Source organism: Haematobia irritans, chromosome 4 (genome assembly GCF_050003625.1).
Source record: "Haematobia irritans isolate KBUSLIRL chromosome 4, ASM5000362v1, whole genome shotgun sequence".
In the NCBI taxonomy this organism is placed as follows: domain Eukaryota; kingdom Metazoa; phylum Arthropoda; class Insecta; order Diptera; family Muscidae; genus Haematobia; species Haematobia irritans.
In genome coordinates this window covers 180636266-180651326 of record NC_134400.1, presented here as the reverse complement: position 1 = coordinate 180651326, position 15061 = coordinate 180636266, and the positions used below count along the sequence as shown (strand labels likewise).

Here is a 15061-nt window from a genome sequence, read left to right as displayed (position 1 = left end):
TCGCAGAAACGAACTTAGTACTAAGCATTAGGTGCTAAAATTAAAAATAATTCTGTAAAAAGAGTATAAAATTAAACCTCTTTAGGTGAGTATTAAGTTCGAGTTTAGCCGCTAAAATCGCTAAAGTGAAAACTAAATCAGTAAGAAAAATGCATAAAATTATACACATTTGTTGCAAATTTTATTATAACTTGATGGGGAAAAGCCCAAAGCAAATTTTCACAAAGTTTGTATTCCTTAAAATGGATTATTAAAGAAAAGTAATCGTGAAAAAATGACGTTTTTAGCGGCTAAACTCGATCTTAATACCCACCTTTTGATGCAAATTTTAATACAACTTTATGGGGAGAAGCCCAAAGCATCTTTTTATAATGTTTATATTCTTTAATATGGATTATTAGAGAAAAGTAATCGTGAAAAAATGCGATTTTACCGACTAAACTCGAACTTAATACCCACCTTAAACCTGAGAGTTGAAATTCATTATACGACCTCTGACATTTCCTCATTTAAAATCCATTGAAACCAATCCACTATGAGCAGATTTCGGGCGAAGTGTAAACGTGTATTACGGGCAGTATCAAGAATATACATATAATATTTTTATCAAACACTCAACCATTGCTGATATTTTCTCAAATATTGTTGATATTTTTCAGCGCAAACGGCAAAACATTTGAGAGATACATTAGGGCTGTTTCCTTTTAGCACTGGATATGCTAAGCCGTTAAGGACTAAAATAAAACAGAGTACTCGTTTAAGGTGAGTATTAAGTTCGAGTTTAGCCGCTAAAATTGCCATTTTTTCACGATTACTTTTCTTTAATAATACTTTTTAAGGAATACAAACTTTGTGAAAACTTGCTCTGGGCTATTCCCCATCAAGTTATAATAAAATTTGCAACAAATATGTATAATTTTATGCCTTTTCTTACTGATTTAGTTTTCACTTTAGTGAAAAAACTCGAACTTAATACCCACCTTTATCCAGGACATCTCCAAAAATATGCAACACTGTCATCAGCTGTTTAAAAACAATCATAGAAAAGAAGTGAAATCTTGCATTTTTAATGTATGAAATGCTTCAATTAGTAATAAACATTTACTGCTGCGATTATTTATGACACTGTATCACTTTGAATTTCATGTTTTTCGATAAAATAGTCACAATAAATTGCTATTGTGAATAGAAGAAGCGTCACTTTATCCAAATACAATCTGGCAACATCGGCGCGACTTGCACTGATGAGATGTTCTGGATAGAACACCAGTGCAACGATGTTCTGGATAGTCCATACAAATGTTACATCCAGTGCAAAAAGAAAACAGCCCTATTGATGCGAACTTCATTACATTATGTTGGCAGAGACCTCTAGTGCTTCAGATTTGCAATAACAAAACTGTGTGTTAGTCTGAAAAGCATTTGACTTGGTAACCAAGGAAAATAAACAAAATCATGTGTGTCATTAAAATTTGTCATTATATTCAAGGCAGCCGCAAATCGTCGTCGGATTTAAATTGGTAAAGATGTCTTACGATAACTGGTTAACTTATTTGAAAAGCGCTGAGAAAAATTCAATGATAAGTGGAACAAGCCGCAAGGTTTTCTACAAATTCCCCGATGGGCATCAAATGGCAGAGGAATACAGCATGGATACTGGAGTGGTACAGAAAAGAGCATGGCGCAAATGTAAACAGTTGATGGGTGACCCTGAATGGGAAGTAGAATTGGGAGAAGATGCTCGTCAATTGAACGCCAGTAATGAAAAAGATGAAATAAGAGGTGATGATGGAAGTTTTACGGTTAAAATCAGTAATACGGAGCCTATATTAAGCAAACGTATTACGAAGAAGAATATCGAATGGCGCATTCGAAATCTCTCTTACCCACTAGACGTTTATGAAGTTAAAGCTGACGCTGAAAAGCGGGCAATTGTTGTGAGAACTACAAATAAAAAGTATTACAAAGTGATAACTGTCCCTGATTTGGATCGGTGTGGAATATTACCTTTGCAAGAAAATATCACAGTTCATCACCAATACAATACATTAATTATAACATACAAAAAGCCAGACATACTGTGTGAAATGGAAGCACAAGTTTTGCTTATGCTAAAGGATGTAGAGACAGAAACAGACATGGAGGAATTGCTACAGGGGTTGTTAAAAAAATAAATATATTTTCTCCAATGTAAAATACTTATATGAATATGTTTATTGAATATCAACTAATGTTACCATAGAGATCATAAGTAGCTTAGCAAATTAGTAATTAAATTACTTTTGAAAGTTTTCCACTAATCCGGACGATGTGAATGCCGAGTATTCGAATGATGGTAATTCTAGTGGTGCTAGCGATGGTAAATCCTCAACAGTTGTCAACTGTTCATCGAATATACTCAGGCGTCTCATGGCAGTTTCGCTTTTACCCTCATCTTTAGATTCGCTATCTTTTGGAAATGTACTAATAGGTTCCTGCTCTTTATTTTCTGGCTCCAATATTAAATGCTGCATGTTGACAACCATACTGCCATATTTATCGTTGAATTCTTTAATAGTTTTGTCTATTGATCTGGCTATGGATTGTGCATTAATTATTTCTGCTTTTATCGAATTATCTCCTTGGGGTGGTAGTATTTCCTTTTGTTTCATTCTTTCGTATTGCTGTTTACGCATACATATTTGTCGTAATTTTCTTTCATAATCCCACTTTTGGGTATCCAATACAACAAGAGCCTTGGGAATTCGTACTACTTTATAGGCATTCGCGATGTAAAGTAATGATGTTTCGATTGCTTTGTATGCCTCATCGTAGTGGTGACGTTTAAGTAACTTTTCTGCCCTTCTCTCGTGAAAATGTGCCTAAAAAACATTTTTTGAATGACTATAGTATTTAAAATTAATTCATTTAAAGTGGGTTTTATTTATTTCGTTTTATGTAAGTTCAGTGATAAGGTATCTTTTCTTATATCCGAGCCACTTAAAGAGTTGAAACACTCAAAAATATCACCAGCTGGGAAGACTCAAACCCTCACTGGAAAACTGTCCGGCTGAAATGATTACTTTTTCGGTTATTTGTCTTTGATAAATAATAATCCCCCAGGTTCCGAAATTCGGAATTGCAAAAATTTTTGTTTGGACATAATTTTTTAACACTGAAAATTTTTAACTTAAATCTTTGTAATATGGAGTCGGAGAGTACCTGTATTTTTTGTTACAATACAATGTATATTGTTTAGCGATTTTGGTTTTCACTGTGGAACTTCTATGTGAACTAATGCAAAGGTATCTGTAACGAATGCCTCACTTTGAAAAAAAAAGTAACAACAAAAAATTCATTTACATTTTTTCCATTCTTCAGTTTTACAAAAAGAAAATATGTTTGATTTTTTTCAAATCAAGACGAAATTGACAGAAAAGTCTACAGAACGCGATTATACACCTTACACGAACGCATTACATATTTGGCAAATGAGTGAAAATAAACACCATACTCTTAGAAGGGATATACAAAATTTAGGAATTTATTAATTATTTTACCAAATTTAGAGGAGCAGAATCCATTTTATTTACGTATTAGAAAAGTGTACAAAAAACATATGTTTTAAGGGGGTTGCGATAACAAAATAATTATTTGGTTAGTGGACTACTTATTCGTCAACGACACGATCCACGTCTCCATACTTTAAGGTAGCGTCATTAGGTAAGCTTTTTAAAATTTACAACCCAGCCTTTTTTTTACACACTTTATTGAATCCCAACGTCGAAAACATTCGTAGTTTCAATTTGTACTTATTAAGTTAATATAATAGCTTATTGCTAAATACATCAATCAGCCAATAAAATGGTTTGCTGAATATTTATTATTTTGAGATTCTTTATTTTTTAAGAATCTTTTACTTTTGGGTTTTTATTATTTTGTTCGAAAAAGACAAGATCCTCAACTTTTTACCATTTTGTGCTTTTAGTGATTTATTTTTTAATGGCTAAACTCAGACTTAGTACTTGCAGTTTTATTCATAGGTATAAATCCATAATGCGATTACTTTTTCTTTATTTTATATTCATAGAAAAAATGTACTTCAGTTCACAACTTTACCTAAACTCCGTAATCACCAAACATCCAAAGTATTTGAATTACTTGCGATTCAGGAGATGGCAACGGCGTGAATTTGCGTGAATTACAAACCAAATGTCGTGCGTGAAAATAATTTCGCGGTGAGTGTGAGTGAGTAACGAATTTCGTAAAAATACCCTCACGAAATAATCCCGCCCACGGACATAAAACGCTTACGAGTTGAATTCATTTACAATTTTAGTGACACCTGGGATGTTTCGAGTCTATCGATTTTAATCATGCTCATGTTTCAGACACGTCGCTAAGGTAAATTACTAGTGAGTCACAATATTTTTCGTGAGTCACGGTATTTTTCGTGAGTCACGGTATTTTTCATGAGTCGCGACATTTTCGCGCGTAAGATTTTTCCGACGTGAGTAAAATATTACTGACGTGCACACCTCTACAATACACCTGTTCGTCAACCGACAGTCGCTATAGTTGTGTTTACATTCAAAGTATCTTATAGTACCATGCTTCAACAGATTATGTATTTAGAGATACTCAGATTTACGAAGCATTACTTGAAGAGAATGCTGAGAGTAATCCGGCCGTTTGTTTAATTAAAATTAATAAACATTATAAAGTTCATGTACTTCGTTCAATCGACACGATAATCAATTGGTGTTGGGTGCCGGTTGTTAAATGCACTGGGAAGAGAACCCCTAGATTGTATATATCTAATCAATAGTTCTGTAATCAACTTTCCGGTGGCGATTGGCGAAAGAAGTTAGAATATCAACTAATATCGGTTAGTCAAGTTCTGTGTTCTTCAGGCAGGGCTTTTCGATATTTTCTACGGGTGTTTGAGCAGTAGTTCGAAGGTCATTGTCATCTTTATGTCGATAATTTAAATAATTTTCGTTTAAGCTTATATCCACTGAACTAAAAATGGTTGCTTCATCGAAACTAAATCAAGTATTCACATATGAATCCTGGGTACATGCTATGTCTGGGGCAGCGGTAAGCTCAATAAATTAGAGATGATATAATAATTTGTGGTGTAAACATATTGTTTGATTTTCATAGGGTGGTTGTATAGCCATGTCCACATTTTATCCTTTGGACACTGTTCGTTCCAGATTACAAAGTAAGTGTTAGCATAGCTTTTAATTACGTAGTACTTTTGTATTTATTTGTGTGATTAACGACAATGAATTATATTTTGTTGGAAAGTACGAGCTTATTATATTGGTCACTGTACTTATCATTGAAAGTAAAATTTATTCAACTAAAACTTTGCTCATACAATGCAAAAACTAATTAATTCAAGACGTCTGTATACAATGAATGAGTGAAAATAAGCAAATATATGTTTATAAATTTCGTGCTGAAAAACTAATAAGGGTAAACATATTTAGATGCAGAGGGAAAATCTTTCCAAGACCAACCGTGACACCTTATATTTACACGAATATTAATTCTGATTCGCCATTTAATAATATACAATTATTGTCATTGTTTTCCCTAAGATTTGTGTGAAAATCATGCGACAATATCATTAAAAAGGTCCAGACACACCTGCGCAAAAATTGCAGTTGTTCATTATATGTCATGACATGTCAACATTTTAGATTTCATTTTCGTAAAACGTTTAATGACAATCGTTGGGAATAAAATACTTACCAAAATTCTAAATTAAAAGAGCAAAAAATATAAAAGTATGACGTTGTTTATATTTTTATCTCATCTTGTCAAACTTGGGATGGAAAAGTTTAAAATATGATGTCTGATGTTATATTTTTGTAATTAATGGTCTAGCAATAGATTCAAGAACAAATATATATTTTTTTTAATTCTCGGACCTGTAATACTTTTAAAGCTCCTAAAATGCCATCAGTAAACATTTTGTTATAGAAAAAAATGCAGAGTCTTGAGCAAATATAAGACATATTCTTAAGTATTTTTAATGTGTTACGATATCCCCCATATTTTATTTCTATTTAAAGAACTCATAACACAACTAAGCCAAAACGGGATTTCTGTTTGTTTCGGTCGAACTAAAACGTGGTTCAGTCAAGTTTAAAAATTGGTTTCCATTTTCAGCAGACTCTTTGTTGTTTCTATTAACAAATTTCTTTGGGTGTAGAAATAAACACTTCTTAGATGTACCGATATTTCCTTCTTATTTCTAAACAATAACTTAATAAACTATCATACAACAGAAATACACTTAATCTACTTCTACGATAATGTGATAAGAACTCGAATTTAATTTAAAGAAGTCTAAAGTTCATGCATTTTATATATGCAAAAGAAAATTCATAATCGTATGTAATAAATTGTGCATTTATCTCTTTTTTTTGCAGTTGAAGATCCCGAGAAAAGTGGGGAGGCCCGCAGCACAATGAAGGTCATTAAAGAGATCGTTCTGGGTGAAGGTTTTAAATCATTATACCGTGGCCTTGGCCCAGTTTTGCAAAGTTTATGCATTTCAAATTTTGTTTACTTCTATGCATTCCATTCCTTGAAAGCCTTGACTAGTGGAGGCGATAGAAAACAACAAAATGCCATGAAAGATCTTCTTCTGGGTGCCATTGCCGGAATCATAAATGTCTTCAGTACTACTCCATTTTGGGTAGTTAACACTAGACTGAGGATGCGAGACGTTGCCGGAACTTCAGAAGAAGTTAATAAATACTATAAGTCTCTTTTGTCTGGATTAAAATATGTGGCAAAAACAGAAGGTGTAAAAGGCCTTTGGTCGGGAACAATACCTTCTTTGATTCTAGTTTCCAACCCGTCACTACAATTCATGATGTACGAGTTGTTAAAACGTAATGTAATCAAATTCACTGGTAGTTCCGAAATTTCAAGTTTAGGATATTTCTTTATCGGAGCTATAGCAAAAGCATTTGCGACCGTTTTGACTTATCCTCTGCAATTAGTTCAGACCAAACAAAGGCATAGGACAAAAGAAAATGACCCATCTACCTCAAAACAAGCAAAAGCTCAACAGGAAGTTGGTATGATACAAATGATGCTGGATATTCTGCAAAACCAAGGATTTAAGGGACTATTCCGAGGAATGGAAGCGAAAATTTTACAAACTGTCTTAACAGCTGCCCTCATGTTCATGGCATATGAGAAGATTAACAATACCGTATTTCTTTTATTGAAAAAGACACCTGTCAAATGATGGAAACATGTAGTTTAATAAATACACATGTACACAATAAAACATCACCTTCACTAAGTCATTTAGTTAAATTATATGTTAAGGTTATGGCAGAATATTTTACACCAAAATTTATTTTAAGCTCACTTTAGTTTTAGAAAATTATTCTACTGTGTTAGTTTTATTTATTTTATACAGAATACATTCATGGTTCTATTGAATAAAAGCCAAATAATTAAATTCCAGTCGAAAAGGTGCATGAATAAACGAAATGCGTTTTACTTGTTATACTAAAGGCTTATATTATTAAAATATTAATTATTTATTGGAGAATAACTATTTTTCAATAAAGGCATTCAACTTCATTGCCAAATATCGCAAGAGTTTGTAGGAATAGGTTAAGCCTTTAGAAGAAACATATGATCGATTACAAACATTTTACTAGCTAATGTTTGGAATACCCAGTCTAAAGCTTGGTTAGTACATGTTCCCGTAGATCGTAAAAAATCCCATTCGAAAGACATAACACATAAAGGACGTCATTCTTAGTGAGAAAACCGAGCCATATTTATAGAGAACGGTTACTGGCACCATGGCATCAAGGCGTAACTTTTATCTGAAATCCAAAGTACAAAATGTCGAAGGTATTCACCAGGCTATTCAACAAAGTAGAAAATAAAATCACAAGCTTAGAATTTCCATTTTTTATATTGGCTCAAACCGAATAATTAAAAACTTGATTATACCCTGTACCACAGTAGTGGTGAAGGGTATAAAAATGGTGATCATTTCCCACCAATAGTACATTTACATTCGTCTTTCAACCTTCTTTGAGTGAACATTGAATTGTGGATACTTAAAGTGTTTGTGAAGCAAAAATTTTGTATAGCTTTTAAAGCTGGACATTTTGTGTGGCTTGTTGCCTTTTGCGAGATTTAACAGAATCTGTAGTGAAGACAAATATAAATTGTTTTTTGGTGGTGTTTGCTGCTGAACAATTAAATTTAATTTTTCGTCAAAAAGGATTGCTGTTTTTCTGTGGAGCGGTGGAATTTTTTGGTGTTTTCTGGTGTGAGTGGTGGTTAAAGTGGTGTTTTGGCCGGAGTGGTGGCCATGAGTAGCGATGTCGAGGAGAGGGCTGGGCCCTCGAACTCGCTTATTGTTTGTCATATTGACAATGTAAAAGGAAAAAGTATGGTGGTTTCCAATAATGGAAAATTATTGCAAAATAGTGGCGTTTTTCAAGATGGCGGCGTAGATGTTGGCGGCAATGATGCGGAGAATGTGTGTGTGAAAAAAGTAAGACGAGGCGATAATGCTGAGATGCAAGAAAATAAGAAAAGGAGAATCAACGACAATGAGGTTAGGTACACCTCGGATTTTACAGGTGAGATCAATGTTTTAGTAGATACTTCTGAAGTAGAAAATATCAAAAACAGAGTTGTAAAAAATGGGCTTTATTTTATTTCGAAAATCAAAGGCATAGAATCTGAAGAATTTAATAGAATAAAGAAAGTGGTTGCTATTGGAGTCACCTTATACAAAGTTACCTTTGAAGATGTGACGTCTGCTAACAAATTCCTTGATAATGAAGAGTTGAAAGATAGAAAACTGAGGGCTTTTGTTCCTAGGAACTTTATTGAAACTTTTGGGGTTGTTAGACATGTTCCACTGATGTTTACTGAGGAAGAAATAATGGCAAATTCAGTGTCATCAAAGAAAATTCTGTCTGTGAGAAGATTTATGGTCAGGGATGAAACTAATCCTGAAGTTTTTCATCCGACTGAGACAATAAAAATTGGTTTTGCTGGTGATAGCCATCCAGATTGGTTCATTTTTGAAAAGACAGTACTAAATGTAGACACTTTCTACCCAGCTGTGAGGCAGTGTCACAATTGTGGAAGATTGGGTCATACAAAACAAGGCTGTAGATCTAGAAAGAGATGTATCAGATGTGGGAAAGATGATAGTCAATGTAATGGCCAATGTGAGGCTAATGTGTGCATTCTGTGTAAGAATAGTGGTCACTCTGCTAAACAAAAAGATGTATGTCCTGTATGGGCGAAAGAAATTCAGACAAATAAAATAATGACAAAGAAGAAGATGTCAAAGAGAGAGGTGCTCCAAATGTACAATAGAGAGAATCGTTTTGATCTACTTGCCAGTGATGATGAATTCCCAGTGCTTCCTGTTTTGGGTAAAAATAAAGGAAACAATAAAGATGTGAGAGATAAAGAAGTAAATGAAATACTGACACCTTTTACATACAGTTCTGTAACTAGAAAACCAAAAAAACAGTACATTCACCGTCCTGGTGTAGAAATGCATCCCAGAATGTTTCCGGATTCTGTACCTTCAACCCCGGTCTACATGACGGAGGATTTGAGAGTTAAGGAGCTGGAAAAATTATCTGTAGAAATGATGACGTTCATGATGGATTTTATGAAGAAGACTGGTAATGAAGCAGCGGTGGTTGCCATGCAACATTTCTCCTCAAGATTAAATAAATTTACACCAAACTGTAGTTCTTCTGATGGAATGATTAAAAATTCTGCTAACAGTCATGGTTAAAATTTGTCAATATAACATTCAATCTTTCAATAAGAATAAAAACTCTCTTGAATTTTATCTCAATAATTACAGTTTTGATATTGTTGTTCTTTCTGAAATCTTTGCTGAATATGCGGATTGTAGAAACAAATTAATCAACTTTAATCTAGTTCAAAAATTTCGAGACGATGGCTATGGAGGGGTGGCCATTGGTCTGAAAAAACATATCAAGTTCTCAATAGTAGCATATGCTTCTGATTTGGATATTATCATTGTAAAAACTAAAAATCTAAAGAAAAATCTTACGATTGCATCTGTTTATTTTCCCCCATCATTGGCTCTTGATATCTTTGCAGCAGAGGTTGGGAAACTCTGCCTATTTCTGGACAGGCAAGAAAATCCTGTTTTGCTGGGGGATTTCAATGCCCGAAACACCATTTGGGGTGATTTGACGTGTAATAGAAGAGGACGTGAGCTGAATGATATTATGAGTATTACTTCGTTCAGATGCTGGAATAATAGTAAATGTACGTTCAGAAGGAATATGGAATCTGATGGGTCTGTTTTAGATTTATCCTTTCTGCGAATTGGCTTAAGTGGTTCATGGGATGTTTGCGAGGGATACATAGGTGGCAGCAGACATTTTCCTATTACGATTATGATAGAGGAGGAAAGAGAGAGATGTTCTAGGTTCCTCTGTAAGAATAAACTTTTAAATTCCCTAAGGAACATGGATTTAGAGCCGGATTTAAATTTCATTGAGAATTCTCTAAAAGAAGAAGTAGAACTGGCCAAGTGTGAGGTGAATAGTGGAAGATGTCCTAAATTTTGGTGGAATGATGGATTGAAAAAGCTTTTTAGGCTGCAGCTTGCTGCCACAAAAAAAGCCAAGCTTTCTCCCAGCTATGAGAACTTGGAGGAGGCTCGGAGAGCAATTGAAAATTGGAAAGAATCGGTCAAAAAGGCTAAGAGACAAAGTTTTCTGGACAAGATTGAAGAAGTTAACAGATCGAGAAATACAAGAGCTGCGTGGACCTTTATTAACAGGGTGCGTAGCAGAAACAACCCTGCCAGAGCCAATTGGAATGATGAGAACAGTCAAGCATATTTGGAATTTTTGAAGGACCAAGTCAAGGTTGCAGGAGATCAATTTTCTGAGTCTGTGGATAATGAGAATGATGAGATGGTTGAGAATTTTGAACCTTTTGGATTTGAGGAATTGGAGCTGTGTCTGAAGAAAAGGAAAGCTCGTTCAGCAGCAGGGCATGATGGAATTACGTATGAAATGATCAATGTACTACCAGGTATTGCAAAAAGAGCCTTACTTACAGCCTTTAATAATGTTTTTCGGGAAAACGAGATAAGGAGCTCTTGGAGGACAATAAAAATAGTTCCCATTCTGAAAGCCAATAGAGATGCTGAAAATATTAGAAACTTCAGACCGATTTCATTAATATCTGTGTTTATGAAATGCATTAACTTGATGATTAAGGATAGAATTATGCCGATAATAGAAAGCAGTGAACTTATACCGCAAAGATCATTTGCGTATAGAAAGAATTCATCTACAAACACATGTCTTAATGAGTTTTTACACAGAGTTGCAGTTCTCAAGAAAAATGGTTTCAATGTTTTGATTTTGTCTCTTGACATCAGTGATGCGTATAATGCTGTTTGTGTGAACATGTTATATGAGAGATTGGTTGAATCTGGGATCGGTAAAAATTACTGTAATTGGATCCGAAACTTCCTGTCGGAAAGAATTTTGACCTTGGGAAAGGCGGAAGTGGTGGTCAAGGATGGACTGCCGCAAGGCAGCTGTCTGTCGCCTATCTTATTTAACGTATACACGGCGGCGCTTCATGCGATTGAGGATAACAGAACACTCATTTTTCAGTATGCTGATGATTTTATAATTATGTCCTTTGACAGATGTTTTGAGAAAGCGAGGAGAAACCTTTGCGCTAAAACAGCCCTTTTCTCAGATGAATGTAAGAAATTGAACTTGGATTTTAACCCTCTGAAATGCAAAACTTTGTGTTTCTCAAGAAATAATACCAGAATCATTGGACTAGATGTTGGTGGCAATGTTATAAAACAAACCAAGAAACTCAAATTTCTTGGGAGAATAATTACGAGCTCTCTGAATTTAAAAGATCACTATGACACCATTGCGAAGGAGACTAATAACAGAATTAATCTTTTAAAATGTTTAACCTCGATTAGTGGAGGTTTACATCCAAGCTATGCCCTCAACATCTATAAATCAGTAGTTCGATCTAAAATTGAGTATTCTAGAACGACGACGGCGCATGCTCCCAAATACATAAATAAAAAAATTGAAGGTATGCAGAACAAGATGCTTAGAAGATGCCTTGGTGTCTCTGTCTCAACCCCGAATCATGTAGTATATGCCCTTGCGCATGAGTTGCCTCCGGCTTACAGGGCAAGGTTACTCACAGCCAAGGAAATGATCAAAATACAATATACCAATTGGAGTTTTTATGACACAATATCAGACAATCCAAAAGTGAAATCTAGTTATAGTAAGGTATACTACGATTTCAAAAGTATTTTTGATAACATCAAACATGTCTCTAACCCTATAATTTCAAATATCCTTTCAGTTAGGTTCAACCTATTATCAGGAGGTAAAAAAGATATGCCTATTGAAGTCGTAAGAGCTATTTACAATAAAGAAATTGCTGACTACAAAGCTGATGGCTACGATATATATGCCACGGATGCTTCAGTGGGAAGCATCTCGACTGGCTGTGGTGTCCTCAATGTTAACTACGATCAAAAATTCCACTTTAAAATTGATACTACCACGTCTTCTACCTTTGGAGAACTGTGGGCCTTAGTTAAGGCCTTGGAAATTGCCATTGAGGATGAGTCCGAGAATTGTGTCTTTTTCACAGATAGCCTTGCGGCCTGCAAGATTATTGCAAGTGCAAAGACCAACAACTATATTGCTGCCTTGTTTCATGAGAAACTGGAACTTTCCAATATCAAAAAATGTCAAGTATTATGGATACCGGGCCACAGTGGCATTAAAATTAATGAGGAAGCAGATGATATAGCCAGACTAGCCAGAAATGTGGGAGCTCCCATTATGGTCTTCTTTACCCCAGACGAGGCCATAAGAAAAATTGAAAGTTGCCTATGGAATGAATGGAATACCGAATACCAAAATATGTGTCTTAACAAAGGTAAGACCTTTTTCAAATTATGCCCAAATGTGTTACATAAACCCTTTTTTGGAAACATGTTATTGGACCCCAAAAGAGCCAAAATTGTAAATCGCCTGTTCACTGGACATATGTATGACAAACCTTTCTTGCACATGATTGGTGCTGTGTCAACACCCATCTGTGATCGGTGTTGGGTGCCTGAGTCAAGCCACCATACGATCTTTGAATGCACTAAATTTGATCTGATTAGAAGAAAGTTCGATTTCTTCAACAAGTATAATAATACTGTCGATATTTTAGCTACTAAGAACATTGATCTCTACAAGGAGCTCACCAGCTTTATAATTGAAACGAAAGTACCTGTATAAACAAAGGGCCTTTTTGGGCATTCGATTTGTTTATGAAATCATCTGTGATATTAACCCTGTTTGCTGTGATATTTTATATTAACATATAATTATAATTTTTTTTAATCTCAGTCTGTGATATCGTTATTATAGCGTGCAATTGGTTGTTATATACACAATTCGAAGAAGATGAGATCTTATTATTGAAGTACCTGAATCAGCAGACCACACCATCACTCACACTCAGTATTGGTTTCTGGAGGATCAATAGCTGACATCGTTATATAACAGATCTTTAAACGGATCTCCTCGAATTAAGAATAGATGTGGTTTTTTGTTTGGGACTACATCGCTCGTGTAATACCCTGGCTTTTGATGTAATGAACATCGCCATCAATTACAAACACCAAAAAAAAAAAATAGTACATTTAGACAAAAGTTTCGTGAAAACAAGATTTGCTTTGTATTCGCAATTCGATAACAAATATCGATCGATAAATGACCTATTTGAAAATCTAAAAGATTCATAAATTAAGTAAAAACTTCAAACAATTAATTTTTATGAAAATAACCTGTTATGAAGGGGCTCTTGTTAAATATTGTAAATTAGCATTAATTATTAATGGAGGAGTTGCCTATATAAAATAGAATGATTCGCATTGGTAAGAGTAGAGCCTAATTAAATTACCTTTTAAGAGCGTTCCTCGAGTGAAGAAAATTAATTTAAGGTTTCAATCTTTATTTTCATTATTATCGTTACCAGTAGATACGTCTTCAACTTGTTTATCGATCACATTTTCTGCACCAATTTCGGCAGGGTGTTCTTCTTTACTGATTTTATTCGTATCCAAAGCAGCTCCTTCTTGCTTATTATATTCGTCATTGTGTCTTCCCAGTTCCACCAAGTTATATTTTTTCAAAGCCATATAATCATCCGCAACAGCAATGCAACACAGTCCTTTGATCACTTCCACAATCAAAGATTTTTTGGCGTATTTTAGGTCCACTTTATGTTTAACATTTTTAGCATGTATTATATCAGCTAGCTCTTTTATAAGACCATCTCTGCTAATGTCATTGTTGAAACGTTTATTGAAAACAATTGAAAAAGTAGTCGGTTCGTCAAGAAAATATTTATCACATAATAGCCCAGCGCTATCTACAATATCTTTATTATTTGCCTTGCAAACAGCTTCGACGGGCACCAGTCGTAAAAGATGCCTAGTTTTCTGTTTCCTTGTGTTTGCGATATCCCTTACAATTCGACTCACCAATTCTTTTGGATCTTCCAGTGTAGTCTTAATGAAGACACAATTGGTTGCGCCAGTATCTACCACTTGAAACCGTCTCTTGCTGGGTGACTTGGATTTTTGTTGTGTAGCGTCTATCTGCTTTTGTAGTTCGTCAGATATGTCATCTGAAGTTTTACCACCACTTATTTCGTCATCCTGATTTTTATCCTTTACATCTTGATTTGTTGTAACTTCTAAATCCTCCGGCCCATATATTTCATCAGCATATTGGTTTAAAATATTATAGCATTCGCGAACACAATCCTTTTCATTAAAGTTACAGGTGGCTATAAAACCCTTTTGTCCTGCTTCTAAGTATTGCCTCCTGGTAGGTTGATAGAACTTTTTTTTATTTTGGAACTTTGCTTTTTTCGCGGGAGGAGCACTCATGTTGATGATGTTTACAGTAGCGATGAGGTTATGGTAAAGAACAACAGCTGCTTT

At 34.6% G+C, this 15061-nt stretch overlaps 4 protein-coding genes across 4 annotated transcripts in view; 2 read left to right on the top strand and 2 right to left on the bottom strand.

Moving 5' to 3' along the window:
- The first annotated feature begins 1455 nt into the window (after window positions 1–1455).
- LOC142236671 (protein DPCD) lies at window positions 1456–2202 on the top strand. The gene has a single exon (XM_075307912.1). It carries the CDS (start codon window positions 1527–1529, stop codon window positions 2172–2174), a length of 648 nt encoding a protein of 215 aa, XP_075164027.1. The 5' UTR covers window positions 1456–1526; the 3' UTR covers window positions 2175–2202.
- LOC142236672 (uncharacterized) lies at window positions 2180–3676 on the bottom strand. Its single transcript, XM_075307913.1, has 2 exons — window positions 3540–3676; window positions 2180–2861 (listed from the first exon to the last, which is right to left on the bottom strand). Exons 1-2 carry the CDS (start codon window positions 3561–3563, stop codon window positions 2277–2279), a joined length of 609 nt encoding a protein of 202 aa, XP_075164028.1. The 5' UTR covers window positions 3564–3676; the 3' UTR covers window positions 2180–2276.
- Window positions 3677–4639: 963 nt separating this feature from the next.
- PMP34 (Peroxisomal Membrane Protein 34) lies at window positions 4640–7506 on the top strand. Its single transcript, XM_075307910.1, has 3 exons — window positions 4640–5079; window positions 5146–5206; window positions 6426–7506. The coding sequence occupies exons 1-3, from the start codon at window positions 5008–5010 to the stop codon at window positions 7253–7255; spliced, it is 963 nt and encodes a 320-aa protein (XP_075164025.1). The 5' UTR covers window positions 4640–5007; the 3' UTR covers window positions 7256–7506.
- Window positions 7507–14047: 6541 nt separating this feature from the next.
- LOC142236670 (THUMP domain-containing protein 1 homolog) overlaps window positions 14048–15061 on the bottom strand; it is a 1044-nt gene continuing 30 nt past the window's right edge. Inside the window, exon 1 of the mRNA XM_075307911.1 lies at window positions 14048–15061. This exon is cut by the window's right edge and continues 30 nt beyond it. Within this exon, the coding sequence (XP_075164026.1) occupies window positions 14057–15007 (951 nt within the window). The 5' untranslated portion in view covers window positions 15008–15061 and the 3' untranslated portion in view covers window positions 14048–14056.